Source organism: Lotus japonicus, chromosome 3 (assembly GCF_012489685.1).
Source record: "Lotus japonicus ecotype B-129 chromosome 3, LjGifu_v1.2".
In the NCBI taxonomy this organism is placed as follows: Eukaryota; Viridiplantae; Streptophyta; class Magnoliopsida; order Fabales; family Fabaceae; genus Lotus; species Lotus japonicus.
In genome coordinates this window covers 58808177-58826948 of record NC_080043.1, presented here as the reverse complement: position 1 = coordinate 58826948, position 18772 = coordinate 58808177, and the positions used below count along the sequence as shown (strand labels likewise).

Below are 18772 nucleotides of genomic sequence, written 5' to 3'. Positions count from 1 at the left end.
CTGGGTTTAGAATTGCCACCCCATTTAAAAGTGGGGAAAAACCAATTTTGCCCCTCCGTGTTTTAGTCCGAATGTATAACATTCGGACTCCTCCGAATTTTCAAATGTCGGACTCAGTTAATAATAGAACAAAACTATCAATTCAGATTCACATTTGTAACGGGACAGAACATCAACTCTCGGACTGGTTCAGGAGAAGCGACCCAGAGGCACCCAAATCGACCCACACATCACGACCAAAAGCAACCAAGAATCATCTGTGATTCAAAACCGACCACACTGAGGTAATTTGTTGGAATCCACGACCAAGAATCATTTGTATTTTGAATCATGTGTATTTTGATGAGTTGGTGTTGTGATTTCAAATTTAGGGTTTCAAATTTAGGTATTTCAGATTAGGTTAGGTTTCGAATCCCTTTTTATGAGTTGATTTGGTGAAATTTCATTCCTATTGTGATTTCTGGGGTATATGGGGTTCTGAGCTGCGAATTTGGAGATATTCGTACTCCGAATCTTGAAGATTCGGACTGGTTCAGGACTTCAAGATTCGGACTGGTTCAGGACTTCAAGATTGGGACTTGAGAGATTCAGTACTGTCTCTCCTATTGCTTCTGTTATTGTTTTTCATGATTAGATGAATGGGGTGAAGATAATTTCCATGCTTTTGGCTATCTTAGGGTAGTGGTTAAGGACATAACCAACTTGAGATTTCACATTTGAATTTCATAACATTATTTGAATTGTATTGAAATTTCATAACATTAGTTTACTGTGTATACTTGTGGATTGCTTCAACTAGTTAGTTACTCATTACATAGCTATTAATCTGTTTTCCTTATTTTTTCTGATAGATTATGGCGAGGACAAAGCAAACTAAGAGGGTATCGTCTGAAGAGTTGGCCGATCGTCGTGCCTATCTCCACGCTTCTCATAGGCGAGGTGATCATGATACAGATGTGTCGACTTCTCGGAAGCGGGCTAGGAAGGGTGCTAGGAAGGGGGCTACGAAGGCGACCACTGAGGTTCCTGCCCCTGCTACTGAGGTTCTGTAACACCCCGATTTCGGTGGCGTCACTTTAGTAACCAAAATAAACTTAATGCGGAAAAACGTGAATATTTTTTTTTTCGATAATAACTAAGACAAGACTGAATTAAATAAAACCCAAATGCTAAAAGGTAATAAAACTAATATACAATATATAAACAGCCCCCGCTGTAAGTAACAACCTCGTCACAAGTAACCTCCAGTGACGGAAAGAAAACTGTAACGCCCGTAGGCAATATGTACAAACCAAATAAAAAGGTGAAGTGTCCGCAACACCATCCCTCAAAACTGAGAATAAGTCAGCCCAGATGGCCTAAAACAAGACCTCCTAAGTCCAACCAACACCCTGTGATTCCCGTAAAGAAACCACACAAAAAGCTATAGGTGGGAAACTACCCTGTTCCCAAAGGAACAAATGATGTTCAGAGCTAGGACTCTACTCCTACACTAATCCCATCTCGAGGAGCTCACACTAACACTCAATCCTACATGCTAGCATGATCGTCGTCCGAATTCGAAATCCAGAACGACCTAGTCTACATACACCATCCGTCCTCCTCTCGCAACCGCGATACGCTCCAGTTCCTGCATCTCAACCCTAGTTCCTCCCGAAGGATGAACCATCATGAATCAGCCCGCCAAAGACATCTGACAAAGGGCGTTTGTTCGCCAAAGCACACACAGAAGACGCGAGGGTCAACTCCAAAGAATTATATAAATAATACCACCAATAGATACCATTAAAGGATTAGCCACTTAGGCTTATAACTAGGGATAACATCCTAGGGTTGCATTATTCCACAAAGAATATAACGACAGTAAAACACAGTTAACATGCATCCAGTAGAACTAACAAGTATCAAACACACTCATCACTAAGTCAGTATGCATGTGGCATGAAATGATATGCAGGTTAACCCAGTTAACCACATGCATTCCGGAAAGGGATGGACATCAAACAGATCAGCCCTAACACCAGCCACGGTGGAACCATTTCGGCCCGCGTGCCTCTTACACCACACAAAGGTAGCCAGATCAGCAGTAAACCCGTAGGTCTGCCATTTCGGTCTGCTACAAGAGACGTCTATAAACGCTCTTTCACGGCATTCCGGGTCTTATGACCATTTTGGAAACCGACGAGGTCCAGAGTACGTCCTGTGTTAATACCCCATTAATGTTGCATGTATGCAAAATGATTAGTCAAACAACGTCTCCGTCCTCACTCGACACGTCGCCACGTGTTCTAGGGAAGTTAAAGTCTCTAAAAGCTTACCCTAAGGTAAAGTCGATTCTGCGACCAAAAGACACACTTCATAACGACACATAGCTGCTCCAACAGCACCACAACAAACGCTGCTCCAACAGCACAATAACAAACGCTGCTCCAACAGCACAACAATAAACGCTGCTCCAACAGCACAACAACAAACGCTGCTCCAACAGCACAACAACAAACTCAACACTTGGATCCGACGACACTCCTCGTTTTTCCAAAACTATGATTGGACTTCCAATGCCTTCCTTCGAGGTTGTTATCATTACTTAAAGATTTTGAGGTTATTTAAGGTCTTATGAATTTTCTTTATAAAATAGATTCCACTTTGTCTTATCGCAAGTCTTATACATTTTCAGGATCTCCCAATCCCAAGTCGCTTCCAGAGGAGGTCTCGATCCACTAAACAAAATTAAGGCCCGAACCTCGTTCGTCCTATCAAACTTTCTCAAAACTCTCAAAATAAAATCGGCATGACCTGCCCGCTATTCTCACCATTCAGAATCTCAGATTCCGGTACAGAGCATATTTAAATCATCACAATCAACAACATGTCATATATGAATAAATCGCATCATAAACACTTAGCACTTAGCATATAAAGCATGCACCACACATCCTAGATTACCCACATAGCACATAGCATGTAAGACAATCTCAAAAACATTCAGTAGATGAATCATCTACATTGTCAGCCGAAGCCTCAGAAAACATTTTCCAATCACACACAATTCCAGTGCATAAACAGTAAACAATGTCGAAACATCGACCCTAAGCATTAACTAGAGATTCAGTGAGAAGCCCTCACCTGTAGATTCTCCAGGACGATCTCCTCTGGGAATTCCTCGAAATCACCTTTAGAGCAAAACCACAGAAATACTATCAGAGTCTATCGAAAACTAAGCTATCGATACTTACTAAGGTTACTCTAAGTAATCTATACTCTAAGGTACGATAATCTAGTGCGAAAGACAAGTTTTCGGAAAAGGAAATTTTCCTCTTCCCCCCTAATAGGGCTCGGCCACTTTGTGCAATTATGGGGCTCGGTTTTTCTTCGATCAAACTTGGTTCCTATGCTTTCATTAGCCGTAACTAAGGGTATTCTGAACTCGGAAAAATTATCGGATCAAAAACTGTCGCAGGGGTATTTTGGTCATGATTTTTAACTTAGGATTTTCAAAACTGAAATCCCAAAAACCAAATTTTGCAGGGACGTCACCAACGACGTTTATGACAACTAATCCTACTAGCACTAAGCTAAGGCGATAGTTTTCAGCCTAAAGGTTGAAGCTTTACACCAAAAATGGGTATTTTAGGCTCAAATTGATTCCGGCGGAATTCCGGCGACATAACGGAAAATCTAACCCGGCAGAAGTGATCTTGGGCGCATAGGGAAGAGGTTTAGAATCAGAAATGAAAGATTCAGGATAGTTTTGCAAAAACCCATAAACTATCAGCTCAGAAAAGTCTACAGAAAAGCTATGGAAAAAGCGATCAGAGGTAAGGATTAGCGACTATACCTCGAAACCTTGAAGCAGCAACTAACGGATCAACGATCAAGCAAGTAATGAAGAAAATTCTTCTTCCTTCTTCCTTGGATGAACTCGCGGCCTTGAGGAGAGAAAATGGAGGAGTTTTGTGTTTTTTTCTCACTTGTTTGCTATATATAGAAGATGGAAATTCGCGGGAAAATGAAAGTTTCGCGAATCTGATTTTTCCGGCGTCATTCTCCGTGAATTAATAGATATGTTTTGGCGAAAGAATTCCAAACTAAAATGAGGTCTCTTTGTATTTTTGGCAACTAAAGCATAGTCGGTATAAAACTATTTTACCCGATAAGTTGCTTTTTGCATCGGATGTCGGAATGGAAAACTTCCTTCGGAAGAAAGATTGAAATCATCAAGAGAAATGGGTGTACGCGTGTGGAATATTCATTTGAAGCTCTGAATAGAAAAAGTCTTCATTGTCGAGAATTCTAGGGTTTTGAAATACCAGGGATTCGGTTTCGGCAAACTTCCGATGATTGGAATCGGACGTTCGTAGATCCTAGAGTTTCGCCTCGAAACGATTGTGATATATGGAAAAAAGAGAAGTTCTAACATTTCTCTGAAGATTTTTGGAATTAACTTCCGTCGTGCCTAAAAGTGAAAATTAGCTATATACTAGGGTTTCTGACCTAGGTTTAAGCGTAAAACGATCGTGCTATAACTTTTATCGACTTCAATACGAACCTCAGACTTTTCCTGAACTTTCTCCTTCATATATTTATTTCATTTACTAAACTCTTGTTCAGGTTTCCCTTTGCCATGCTTCAAACCTACCGGTGAATAAGAATTTATTCACTTGGTATAAAGTGAAAAACTTGGGCCTTACAGGTTCCTGCTACTCAGGTTCCTGCTACTGAGGTTCCTGCTCTCTCGACACCTGAGGTTACTGCTACTGAGGTTTCTCCTCAGTCGACGCCTGAGGTTACCGCCCACGATACTGTTGAGCCTTCCACCTCTTCACTTGATATTGATGCATGTGAGGAGCCGGAGTCGGAGTCGGGGTCGGAGTCGGGGTCTGAGTCTGAGATTGAGGGTGAGGATGTAGAGGTAGAGGATCCGAATATGCCGCCGCTCCAGAGAGATCCACCGTTTCCTGGTGGGCCGGTTGAGTTGTCACTTCTACAGCATTACCCGGATCACATAGCGCCGTGGACGTGGCATACCCTACTTGGCACCACTGACCCTCGTTATTCTGAGCGAGGTGATTTGAGGCTTGCCACTGCTGGTACGAAACTCAGGCTGATGACGTGTGAGGGGGACAATTACAGGGAGGTCCGCTTGATTGTGGAGAGGAGCGGACTGTATCCACTGGTCAGGTGCAGCTATGTAGAGACGGATCCAGGGCTTATATCGGCCCTTGTGGAGAGGTGGCACGAGGAGACTAGTAGTTTCCACATGCCATTTGGGGAGATGACTGTCACACTTGATGACGTCTCCGCTCTTCTTCACATCCCGGTTGGTGGGAGATTCTACACTCCAGGAGTGGCCTCGAGATATGATGTGGCAGAGACCTGCGCTTTGCTGTTAGGGGGGGATGCAGATTTGTACATGGCTGAGTTTGATAGGCTTAGGGGTCCGACTATGAGGTTCAGCTTCTTGCGAGACCTTTACCCGAAAGCTGTTGCAGGTTTGTTTCATTCATTATCTGAACTTTTTCCAACTATTATTTATATGTACTTAATCATAATTGGTATTACATTGTAATGTAGAGGGGCGGTACGAGCATGCAGCCAGGATGTACCTGATGCATCTTGTTGGCGCGACATTGTTCGCCGACAAGAGTGGGGGGCACTCATTCTCCGCCCGTTGGATAGGCATGCTACAGGATCTTGAGCGGGTGTCGGAGTTCGCGTGGGGCGCCATGGCCCTTGCCACGTTGTACGACCAGCTTGGACAGTCTTCTCGCAGCAGGGTCAAATAGATGGGCGGTTACACATCCCTGTTGATGGCCTGGGTCTTTGAGCACTTTCCAGACAGGCTCGTTCGCCGGTATGCGAACCCGGCTTACACAGAGGACCAGCCCAGAGCTCGTAGGTGGACAGAGTCACGGTCGGGGCATGCTAGGCTTGACGAGAGGCGAGTACTACTTGATGAGTTGACGGCCGACGACGTCACTTGGACTCCATATGAGGCCCACAGGGAATGGCGACAGCGGGATGAAAGGGCTTTGTTCTCAGGCTACATTCGGTGTCCCTATCCCCCTGCTGTGCGACCTCATCTTCCGGAGCGGGTCATGCGACAGTTTGGGTATATACAGACGATCCCGCGCCACCCTAGTGAGATGGATAGATCTCCCGCAGCTGAGGCTGTTGATGCGGCATTCGCAGGTTATGTGCAGTACTTGTTCCCTGAGGGCGACCCTGCTATAGAGGAGGGACAGGCTGTGGGCGGTTACATGGATTGGTACGCTAGAGTGTCTCATTGTTTCATCATACCGGATGAGAGGAGGATTGATCTCAGTGCCGTGGTAAATTTTAAATTTTATTTCTATTTTCTTTATGCACTTGTGGTTTTCTGTATGTGATTTACTAACAGCGTTTTTTTTATTATTTACTTTCAGGCTGCTTTGCGTAGGGCTTTAGAAGTCCTTGAGTTGTCACTTGAGGTGGATGATGCTTTGCTGCCAGGCACACAGGCCCGCGCTTTAACGGAGAGAGCACTTCGCATCCTCCAGGACTTGGCTGGGACACAGGGCATTGCTTACGCTGCTGGGAGAGGAGGTCTGGGAGCAGGTGGCCGAGTAGGTGGCCGAGCAGGTGGCCGAGCAGGTGGCCGGGAGGGCGGCAGGGCAGCAGGTGGCCGGGAGGGCGGCAGGGCAGGAGCCAGGGGAGGTCGTAGGGGTAGGGGAGGTCGTCGGGGTAGGGGACAGTAGGGGACATTAGTTGTATGAGCATTTTGTTGACATTACTATTATGATATTAGGGGACTATGTATTTTGCACTACTATTTCGGATTAGTATGAGTTTTATCTTCACTTTAACGTATATTTTTTTTTTATTTTTCACTTTTACCCTAAACCCTAATAATTTGTGAGCTTTATCTTCACTTTAACATTTTTTTTTTCTTTTTCACTTTTATAATCAACCCTAATAATTTTAAAAATCAATAACTTTTATAACCAACCCTAATAATCAACCCTTGTAATGGAAACCAAAACCTGGCACTCAACAACACAAACCCTTGTAATGAAGTTTAATCTTCAAGATATAATCCGAAACTTCAACCTTCGGATCAGTATGAAACTTCATCCTTCGGATTAGTATGAAACTTCAACTTCCGGACACCTCTGACAGATTCTACCACCTTTTTCAGCACCATTACTCCATAGCTTCACCTACCTCACCACCATTATGGCCTGCATAAACTCCTCAACCACCAAACCACCCCCCATTACATTTCACTTCTGATCACCCTCACTCCCTCACTTTCTCTTTTCTTACTACCCCTCAACCCCCCACCACCATCATTGCACCACCAACAACAACCTTCATGCACCACCAACAACAACCTTCATCAACCAGCACCACCTTGGTATGTATCATTGCATCCATTATAATTTGCCAATAATATACGTTTGTTTATATTTTCTACCATTTAAATTTCTCTTCATTTTTTGCCACCACCATCACTTCAACTTTTCTGCCTCGACATAAATCCGAATGTTCAAGTCTCGGATTAGTACGAAAGTTATAGTCTCGGATTAGTACGAGAGTTATAGTCTCGGATTAGTACGAATGTTCATTATACGGACTGTTAACCAGTGGCAGATTGGTTTATGCAGGCAGTATGAGGAGCACATTTTTCTATGATGATGAAATGCTGCTTCTAAAACAAGATAATGATGTCAGTGAAGGAATGTTGCTTCAACAACAAGATAATGTTCAGCCTATAAGTGTGGATACCACTCATTTATGGTCGACCGATCAGGTATTCATTGCGTATACCATAATGACATTATTGTTTAGTGATGCTTGAATTGATTACTAATTTTAAAATGATATGTTACCACTGTACAGATATTTGAAACTGTTGATGACCTTAAACAATGGGCTAAGAATGTTGGGAAGGACAATGGATATGCGATTGTGACTGGAAGGTCTGATTATTCCAGAAAAGGTGGAAATATGTATATTGTTCTGCGGTGCTCGAAGCATGGTGTGTACATCCCGTACAAGGACCCTAAGTCCTTCAAGTACAACTCCACCGGATCACAAAAATGTGATTGTCCTTTTAAACTTAAAGGACGACCTACGGAGGGTGATAAAAATTGGTGGCTGAAAGTGTTGGAAGGGGTACACAACCATGAACCAGCTAGATCTTTGGTTGGTCATTCCTATGCTGGTCGACTAACAGAAGAAGAGAAGGTTCAAGTCGACAGCATGAATAACAATTGGGTCCCACCGAGACACATGTTGGCCACTTTGAAGGAAATTAATCCGAGTAACTTGTCTACCATCACTCAAGTGTATAATCGCATCAAAAAAGTTAAATAATTAGACCGCGGGCCACTTACAGAGATGCAATATTTGCTGAAGAAGTTGGCAGAAGCCAACTATGTTCACTTTGAAAGACATGAAGAAGATTCGGGTGTCATTATGGAACTTTTCTGGGCTCATCCTAATGCTATTAAACTCTTCAACACATTCCCTCACGTGGTAATCATGGATTGCACATACAAGACAAACAAATTTCAAATTCCATTGCTTGAAATGGTTGGCCTCACTTCTACTGGTCTGACTTACTCCATTGCATTTTGCTACATGACTCGTGAGCGCACACCTGACTATGTTTGGGCCTTGGAGTGCATGAAATCTCTACTTGCTGACCCTGCCCGATTACCTGGAGTGATTGTGACTGATAGGGAATTGGCTTTACTCAGTGCTGTTCGGAATATTTTTCCTGAGGCTACCCATTTACTATGCCTATTCCACATAAACAAGAATGTTGAGGCAAAGTCCAAATTGTGGGTTGACACAACGGATTTTAAAGCCTTAGTGATGCAAAAGTGGAATGAAGTGGTATATGCGGAAACAACTACACAATTTGAGGAGGAATGGAGCGACATGTGTGATATGTGTAAGGATCATCCAAGGTTCACATCGTACATTTATGACACTTGGTTGGTTCACAAGGAGAAATTTGTGAAGGCATGGACAAACAGAGTGAAGCATTTTGGAACGACAACAAGTAACAGGTACTACGCACATGCAATCTTGATAGACTTGCTTCATTTGATAGAATTGATTCATTTGATAGGCTTGTTTCATTTTTTGTATGCATTTGATAGACTTGTTTCATTTGATAGAATTGATTCATTTGATAGGCTTGTTTCATTTTTTGTATGCATTTGATAAGCTTGATAGACTAGCTTCATGTTTGTATGCAGGGCTGAAAGTGCACATGCAAGCTTGAAGAAGATGCTTAGGAACGGCAAGGGTAACCTGTGCGATTCATGGGAAGCAATTGATAGGTTGACCATTGTACGCCACAATGCAATACAAGCATCGTTTGAGCGCAGTATTAACATTGTAGAGCACCGTTTCAAGTCTCCAATGTATAAGAATATGAGAGGATTTGTTGCTAAACATGCACTTCACCTAATGTATGATGAACAAAACAGATTTTGGGGTCATGGTGAGAAATGCGGTTGCGTGATGAAAGTCACTCATGGACTACCTTGCGCTTGTGCACTTCAGAGTATGGCCTCAATTCCGTATGCAGCAGTTGATCCATTTTGGAAGATACTTTCTTGGGAACAAGTGCCTGTTGTGGAGAGTCAAACCTCAAATAGTGGATGCATGCCGCTAGAGATTGAGGCTTTGTGGGCTCATTTCAATACCTTGGATGATGCGGGCCAAAGTATGCTGAGAAGGAAGCTTAAAGAGCTTTATTGTCCTCAAATCAGTTCATTGTGTCCTCCTGAAGTGAAGATAAAGCACAATCAATCGTCCAAGGAGAGGAAAACCAAACCTCCCAGAGGTCAATCAATAGGATCCACCCAGCGTGACCTTTCACATTGGGAACATGTTGACTAAACTAAAAAACCTAAAAGGGCTAAACTAAAAAACCTAAAATCTCTCCTAGTCCTTGTCTCTATTTTTAATCCTAACTTTCACCCCCTAACTCTTCCATTTAATAAAACACCCAGCATCACAAAAAAAATATTTTATTTCATTAAAGTATTATTATATCACCTATTAAACCACCATACAATATAATCATAATTCAAATAAAATACCAACATTATTTTAATTAAAAACGGGGTGATACACATGTTAAGAAAAAGGAAATAAAAAGTCTTTATTAAGAAAATTGAGAAAATATTTGTGATGAGAAAATATTTTTTTGGATCCTTTATATTTTTTGCACGTACTCATTATTTTCTAGCAACAACCATATAAGAGAAAAAAAATGAATTTTTCTTCTAACTTTTCTCCATTTAACTTCTGTAAACACTCTCAACTTTTCAACTATATAAAGGCTCCTTATGCTTCTTTGTTTAACACAATTGTCTCTCAATATTCTCTCACACTCTAAAACCGTTAATTAGGGCTAACCTTTCTTTAACTCTCTTCCTCTCCTACGTAACACTCTTTCACAATATTTCCACATTCTACACTTCTCAAGCCACCACCACTAGTGGTAGATCACTACTTCTTGATCACCATTCAGATGAGGGAGAGGCTGCTCACATGGAAAGGAGGGAAAGAAGAGCAGTTACTCAAGTCAAGCAGCAAAGGACACTAGGTAAAAAATTATGCTTCTTCACTTTGTGGTTTAGCTTAATAGTTTTCTTTTTGGTATATAGATTACGATCATTTAGCCAGCTAGTTCAATTAGTGAATTTGGCTCTAGAAAAAAATGTGTATGGATAATTAATTTGTGGCATACTGAACCGGTATTTAAGAAAAAAATGTCACAATTTAATTATATTAATGCAACTAAAAATACATTTCTGATAGTGTATACTAATATTTATGCATTTTCCCATTTGTAAGCAATTTATTTTAATTACTAGGTGCTTGCTGGGTATTTCTAACTGTGGCGGCATAAGAGGTAGCGCATGTGAATGCAGTATGCGTGTGAGCATGTGCGTGCAGTGTGCTGTGTGTGTGTGACCATCAGAAGTTTGCGTATAAATAGGACTTTATAGTTTTTAGTTTCTAACGCGGTTATGATTCAGCTGCCACACTTGAGTCCCCAATCGGAAACGATTGTCAAGGACGCCGGAGAGTTACATGACCATGAGGCTTTCGGAATTCTGCATATGTCTACATCAGGGTGGCATGTTGTGGTTACATTTTCCTTGCAGTGCCACCTTGGGTAATCGTCAGCATTAATTCCAACGAAACACTGTTGCGCCCCTAAAAACATTGCAACTGCGACAAGAACAGCTTGGAGGAACTCACTCCACAAAAAATGTCCCAAACTTTCCTCGATGAGTTCATCCAATTGTTGCTGCGTCAGCTCTTCAGGTTCAGGGTGGGAAGCCACCTCCGTTTGAGTGTCTTGTTGAGTCAGCTCTGTAGGGTGAGAAATCGACTCCATTGGGGTTATCTCCTTGGTCCTCACTTGAATTTCTCGTTCTCCTTCGATCACTTCATCCCACGATGCAGAGATAGATGAAGAAGACGCCTCCATGTGTGCTCTATTTTATTTTCTTTTCTTAGGATGTTGTTACTGAGGCAAGAAGCTTGGGTGGTGGTTAGCTTATATGCACAAAGCCAATTAATCCATCTCGGTCTAAAACAAAAAATAATAAAAATAATTTATTATTATTATTATTATTATTATTATTAATATTATTATTTCTATTATTTTTTGTTTAGACCGGGCTCCGATTGCTTGGCTTCGCGCATATAAGCTAACCAACACCCAAGCCTCTTGCCTCAGCAACAACATTCTTATAAAAGAAAAGATTAATACATAATTGTGAACCATGGGATGTGAGAATAATTTTTTGGATCCATTATATTTTTTTGCATGTACTCACTATTTACTAGTAGCAACATATAAGAGAAAAGAGTACTTTTCTTTAACTTTTCTACATCTAACTTCTCCAATTTTTTGTATGCTAAAATACACATATTTTTCTTTAGCTTGTAACAATACATGTTAAGAAAAAGGAAATAAAAAGTGTTTATTCAGAAAATTGAGAAAAGATTTGTGATGAGAAAATATTTTTTTGGATCCTTTATATTTTTTGCCTTTACTCATTATTTTCTAGCAACAACCATATAAGAGAAAAAAAATGAATTTTTCTTCTAACTTTTCTCCATCTAACATCTCTAAACACTCTCAACTATTCTACTATATAAAGGTTCCTTTTGCTTCTTTCTTTAACACAATTGTCTCTCAATATTCTCTCACACTCTAAAATCGTTAATCATGGCTACCCTTTCTTTAATTCTCTTCCTCTCCTACGTAACACTCGTTCACCTTGTTTCCACATTCAATACTTCTCAAGCCACCACAACTAGTGGTAGATCACTACTTCTTGATCGCCATTCAGATGAGGGAGAGGTTGCTCGCATGGACTAGAGGGGAAGAAGAGCAGTTACTCAAGCCAAGCAGCAAGGGACATGTGGTAAAAAATTATGCTTCTTCACTTTGTGATTTAGCCTAATAGTTTTCTTTTTGGTATATAGATTACGATCATCTAGCTAGCTAGTTCAATTAGTGAATTTGGCTCTAGAAAAAAATGTGTATGGATAATTAATTTGTGGCATACTTAATCGGTATTTAAGAAACAAAATGCCACAATTTAATAATATTAATGCTACTAAAAATACATTTTGATAGTGTATACTAATATTTATGCATTTTTTCTTTTGTATGCACTTTATTTTACGTACTAGGTGCTTTTTGGGTATTTGCAGCTGTGGCGGCATAAGATGAAGCGCATGTGAATGCAGTATGCGTGTGAGCATTTGCGTGCAGTGTGTTGTGTGCGTGTGACAATCAGAAGTTTGCCTATAAATAGGACTTTATAGTTTTTAGTTTCTAATGTGGTTATGATTCAGCTTGCACACTCGAGTCCCCAATCGGAAACGATTGTCATGGACGTCGGATAGTTACATGACCATGAGGCTTTCGGAATTCTACAAATGTCTACACCAAGGTTGCATTTTCCTTGCAGTGCCACCTCGGGTAATCGTCAGCATTAATTCCAACGAAGCACTGTTGCGCATCGAAAAACATTGCAACTGCGACAAGAACAGCTTGGAATGTCCCAAACTTTCCTCGATGAGTTCATACAATTGTCGCTGCGTCAGCTCTTTAGATTCAGGATGGGAAGCCACCTCCGTTTGAGTGTCTTGTTGCGTCAGCTCTGTAGTTTGAGAAATCAACTCCATTGGGGTTATCTCCTTGGTCTCCACTTGAATTTCTCGTTCACCTTCGATCACTTCATCCCACGATGCAGAGATAGATGAAGAAGACGCCTCCATGTGTGCTCTCTGTTCTTTTCTTTTCTTCTGATGTTGTTGCTGAGGCAAGAGGCTTGAGTGGTGGTTAACTTATATGCACAAAGCCAATCAATCCATCTCGGTCTGAAACAAAAAATAATAAAAATAATTTATTATTATTATTATTATTATTATTATTACTATTATTACTATTGTTGTTATTACCATTATTTTTTGTTTAGACAGGGCTTCGATTTCTTGGCTTCGCGCATATAAGTTAACCAACACCCAAGCCTCTTGACTCAGCAACAACATCCTAAGAAAAGAAAAGTGTTATACATAATTGTGAACCATGTGATGTTAGAATATTTTTTGGATCCATTATATTTTTTTGTATGTACTCACTATTTACTAGTAGCTACCATATAAGAGAAAATAGTATTTTTCTTTAACTTTTCTCCATCTAACTTCTCTAATTTTTTGTATGATAAAACACAAATATTTTTCTTTAGCTTGTAACAATACATGTTAAGTGTAACACCCCGATTTCCAGGTGTCACTTTAGTAACTCAAAAATAAACTTTACGCAGAAAACAGGTATTATTTTTTTTCCTTTTTAATAAAGCGATAGAAAATAAAGACATAAACCAGCAACTAAAACTAACCGATGTACATCATATAAACACGTACAGCCTCAGCTGCACTCTCACGTCACGCGCACTCGCAGTGACTCCAAAGTAGTGTGCCTGTAGGCAAATATGTACAGATCCAAAAGTGTGAGTAAAAGTTATAATTACAATCCTCCAAGAGTAAGTCGGCCTCAAAATGGCCTCAGCAAAGACCCTTATGGTCCGACTGACTCACTGTGATCCCTCAGTAAGAGAACCACACAAAAAGCCATGCGTCGGGAACCTACTCTGTCCCAAAAGCAAAACGAATTAGAGCTCTACACAAAATATGATGCCTGCCTAAACCTACCCTCCCAGTACCGCTCAAAGCTCCTCCTCCTCCTCCTCGTCGCTCGGCGAATAGCTGTCGACGTCGGTGTCGGAGTCAGAGTCCACCGTGATCATCTCGGTATCCAAGTCCACGACCTCCTTCCTAACTGTCTTACGAACAACCCTAGAGCCCATCTCAACATCTACCTCCTCAGAAAGGACATCCTCCTCCACCACACGAACCAGGGGTTCCACATGGTAGCCGCGTGATGGAGTAAACGGAAAACGGCGAGAGGCAGATGGAACAACAGGCTCCCTCTTCGGCTCCACGAGCCTCGAGGACGACGCAACGTCGGTAGGATCGACAGCAGTAGCAGGAAGTGGCGCGACAGGTTTATCAACATCAGCCTCGATCTCGGATGGGTCCTCATCGTCCGATGAAGATGAAGGTGGTGCAGGTGGTCCTCGGCCAGTGCCGGTCCCTAGCGAACTGAAGGCGGCAAGTTGAAGCTCAGCTCCATGCGTCGTAGAACTCCCCTCGTCAGACGTCCATGCTCGTCAGTACGGTCCTCCATGACCCTTCCCTGGTACGTCGCCCGATGATCCACAAGATCGATCACCCAAGCGGTGGGGGCATGCTGGTCAACCAACTCATCCGAGGGAGAGACCATCGAAAACCTGTCCGCCATCGACATCTGGCAGTAGGCCGACCGCCCAAACACAAACACGAAACCAAAGCCAAGGCGCTAGGGTCAACTCACGGAATAAAGTAATTATACATACAACATGTGATTGGGGTATAGATATATATGTTTATGTATATATATAAATAATCCTAGCATGTTTTCGGCTCTAACAATGCTTCGATAATTCAGATAGCATACGATTCCAGTCAGGGTGAATGTATGCGTGAAATGCAATTCAATATGATCCGGATAGTTCAATTGGGATGGGCACCATCGAGTCAGTCCTAACACTGGCCTAATGTTTAACCATTTCCACTCGGGTGTCACTTACAAACTCATGCATAGTCAGATCAGTCCCAACCACCCTAGGTCGTACCACTCTGCCCGCTATGCCGAAGATACATCCATGTGTTCTTCGATGAAGGCCGTCCCAACCTTCGTGAAGTCGTCCCAACTTCACCGAGGCCCAATCTTTCGATCGTACAAACCTCGAATGTATGCATGATGCAATATGGTTAGCCAAACATCGAATCGTCCTCACAACGCAAGTGCTTAGCTTAATTCTCAAATTCAAACTCAAGAGTTTAATGCCGACCCTACGACACAACTCCAACAACAAGAGTATCAAAGTACTCGGTGACTTCCTCTCGTCACCGTGGCTCACCCCCGTGATGTCCACTAATTCTCCAGAACCCACGACAAAGTCGACTTTTTCCCGTCTTTCGCAATCATTTTCCCTTTTAGATTCCCTGTGGTTTATTCGTTAATGAAAACATTTCGAATTGAATTAGTCAGGTTATGAGTTTAGTTCTTGAATACTAAGTTTCCTAAAGTCTCTAGTTTCCAAGATTCTATTCTTTCTAAGTTTGCCCAAAATCCACCCAAACTTAATCCCCGGGGAAAGTCTAAGTATACAAACGAATGGCTAGGTCTCAAAATCCCATGTTTGGACTTGCCTAGAGTTTTTCCTCCAACCCGAAAGATCAAAAGAAATCAATTCAGTGATTCTTCGCCCCGAAATCGCGTCAATGCGCACAATTTAGTAAAACATCAATATCATAAGTCATGGTAGCAACATAGCAATAATTCATCATCATAATCAATATCAAAATAATACACAAGTCGAATTTATCGACGCCTATCATGCAATCTTAGCTAATAGGTAAGTTGCCCTAACCTCGAGTTGTTCCAGCCTCGCGATATAGGTTCTCCTCACAAAGTTGCTCCGTAGTACCCAAAGTTCCTTCAACTGAACCTCGGAGAAAACAAAGCAGAAATCCACACAAAATCGATTAGCTCGATCACAACACAACTAATTAACGATAGACAAAGCATTTAAAGCTTCAGAGTACAACAATCGAGCACGAGAGGACGAGTTATCGCAAAAACGAAAACCTCCCCCCATAAACATGCTCTCGGCCCTAAAGAGAAAAGGGTTCCGGCGCTTTTTCTTTGATCTAAATTAATTCCTAGGTAGTTTTAGGGTAAAACTAGGGAAAAGAAACTGTCGGAAAAATTTTAGAACGACCGGGTCGAAATACGACTAGTTAGGGGCATTTTGGTCCAAAATTAAAGCTCAAAAACTCAAAGTTAAAACTTCGGAAAACAAATTTGATGGGAACGTTCACAACTACATTTGTAGCAACTAATCCTAAAGGCACTAAGTCGGATTGTGACTTTTCGACATTAAAGTTTCAATATGTGCGCTAAAGGGTTTTTATACAGTTTTTCATATCCTCGGCGACTCGATCGAAATCGGCGAACAACGGCGAGTGTTCTAGGTTGTTGGGCAAGCATGGAAGGTAGTTCAAAAGAAAAATCGGGAAAATCGGACAGTTTTACGAAAAGCTCGAAACTTTGAGCACAGAAAGAGATAAAGAAACGCGACAAAAAGAATGATCAAAGGTAAGAATCAAGCAAGTTACCTCGATGCCGTGAAATAGAGACAAACTGCTCGAAGATCGGTCGAGAAACGACGAAGTTCTTCTCCTTTCCTTTCTCCTCCAAACCCGCGGCCTCTATGTGGTGAATGGGTAAGATATTTTGATTTTTCTACTATTTATAGGAGAGTGAAATCGCGAGAAAATGAATATTTCGCGATTCCGATTTTTACAGCACGTTCATCGGTGAATTCTAAGCGAGATTCTGGCGACAGAATTCCAGAACTCAAAACAGGTTTCTTGAATTTGAGAAAAACGATAACAAAGCGGTGTAAGTTAATTTGCCCCGAAAAACTACTTTTTGCTGTGAAAGTCAGATGACAAAACTTCGTTCTGAAGAAAGATTGGAAACGTCGAAAGAAATCTGGCAACGCGGATGGAAACTTCGTTAAAAGCTCCGAATAGAAAAAGTCTTCATTCAATGATTGAATTTAGGGTTTTTAAAGCAAAGAAATTAGCGTCGACGGACTTCCGAGAAGTGAATCCCATCGTGCGTATAGTCCAGGGTTCCGAAATGAAACACTGGTCGAAGGAAAAATAAAGAGAACTTCTTATTTTTCCAAGGATTTGAAATTTCGTTTAAACATTGCTTTAAGAGCGGAATTAGCCTATTCTGGACACTCTCGCCATAAGGCGGGTGTGCAGACGACTCGCACTAACTCCTAAAATGACTATGGTACTATCCTCAAGCAAATCCTGAAATTTCTTCTTCAATGAACTTTCCCAAACTGTAAACTCCTGTCACGCTTACACTGGTTCTACGCGTGAGTCGGAAAAATAAACATTTATTCCAGTTCTGCAAATCCGGGTCTTACAATACTCCCCTCCAAAAAGAAAGTTTCGTCTTCGAAACTCAGGGTTCCGTGAAAAGTCCGGGATACTGTTCCTTGATCTTGTCTTCCAATTCCCATGTAGCGTCTCCCGTATCGTTGTTCCATATCACTTTCACTAATGCAATCTGCTTCCCTCTCAGCTGTTTCACTCTTCTGTCTCCAATGCTGACCGGCGGTGCCTCAAATGTAAGACCCTAACCTTACTTATGTATTGCTTAAGTGATTTATTGAATAAAAGTGAAATTTCTAGTGAAGTTTGATTTAATTGCTAAATTGTCCGTGACCTTGTGTGAATTTTTGAGAGGTCTTAAAGACCTAATCTTGGAAAGCTTCCTTCATGAGAGTTGTTGCTCTCTGAGTTAGATAAATTCTCTCGTTGGTTTCAGGTCATTCCGACCTCTGTAGCCCGAGATAGCCTTGTTTTAGTGACGGAAGGTCAGGCTGTAGTGTACTAGCAATTTTGTTAGAATAAAATTCTTAAGTCCGAATTTATTTCTTTAAAATCAAGAGAAGGAGTTTGCCTTGATTTATTTGAGCCTCTTAATCAGTAGCTAGGAGAGTATTTAGTTGGACTTGGGCCAAGTTATGAAGGGAGAAGAGAAAAGGAAAACCTAGCCCATGATGTATGCTAGTCGAATTCCATGAGGAAGGAAGGAGGGAAGACTTGTTTGACTTGGTTGTGCTGAATTGGTTGACTAATTAGCATGAGTTCTGAGAAAATAGTTAGGTTTTAAGGCTCATGATCAAAGGTTGATCAGTTTTGAGACAAGGATTAATAGGAAATTAAGTGCCATTAATGCCTTGTTCCCATTCAAAAATTGTGAATTGTGCATGCCCTTGCTTGTGCATGTTTTGGCCGTGTATTGAGGGGCAAAAGGGGCATCTTTGCTTCAGTTTTGAGAGACCTAATAAGGCTGATTTGAAACCTAACCACACACTCTTGTTTTGCCCACACAATTCAGAAGTGAAAAAGAAAGAAAAGAAGAGAGAAAGGGTGAGAGAGAGTGGCGGCTAGAGAGGAAGAAAGGAGAAGAGCAAAGAGTGAAAGCAAGTGTGATCAAGAGGGAGAGGAGGAGACCAGACCAAGGTTGAAGGTTCATCAG

General features: G+C 41.5%; 3 protein-coding genes across 3 annotated transcripts; all 3 read left to right on the top strand.

The window, feature by feature from the left end:
* The first annotated feature begins 4927 nt into the window (after nt 1-4927).
* LOC130744414 (protein MAINTENANCE OF MERISTEMS-like) lies at nt 4928-5786 on the top strand. The gene is made up of 2 exons (XM_057596601.1): nt 4928-5492; nt 5575-5786. Exons 1-2 carry the CDS (start codon nt 4928-4930, stop codon nt 5784-5786), a joined length of 777 nt encoding a protein of 258 aa, XP_057452584.1.
* On the top strand, nt 5091-8358 carry LOC130744413 (uncharacterized). Its single transcript, XM_057596600.1, has 5 exons — nt 5091-5492; nt 5575-6332; nt 6426-6705; nt 7647-7792; nt 7882-8358. The coding sequence occupies exons 2-5, from the start codon at nt 5787-5789 to the stop codon at nt 8356-8358; spliced, it is 1449 nt and encodes a 482-aa protein (XP_057452583.1). The 5' UTR covers nt 5091-5492; nt 5575-5786.
* LOC130744041 (PKS-NRPS hybrid synthetase cheA-like) lies at nt 8079-9928 on the top strand. Its single transcript, XM_057596236.1, has 2 exons — nt 8079-9059; nt 9252-9928. The coding sequence occupies exons 1-2, from the start codon at nt 8383-8385 to the stop codon at nt 9898-9900; spliced, it is 1326 nt and encodes a 441-aa protein (XP_057452219.1). The 5' UTR covers nt 8079-8382; the 3' UTR covers nt 9901-9928.
* Nucleotides 9929-18772: the final 8844 nt, after the last annotated feature.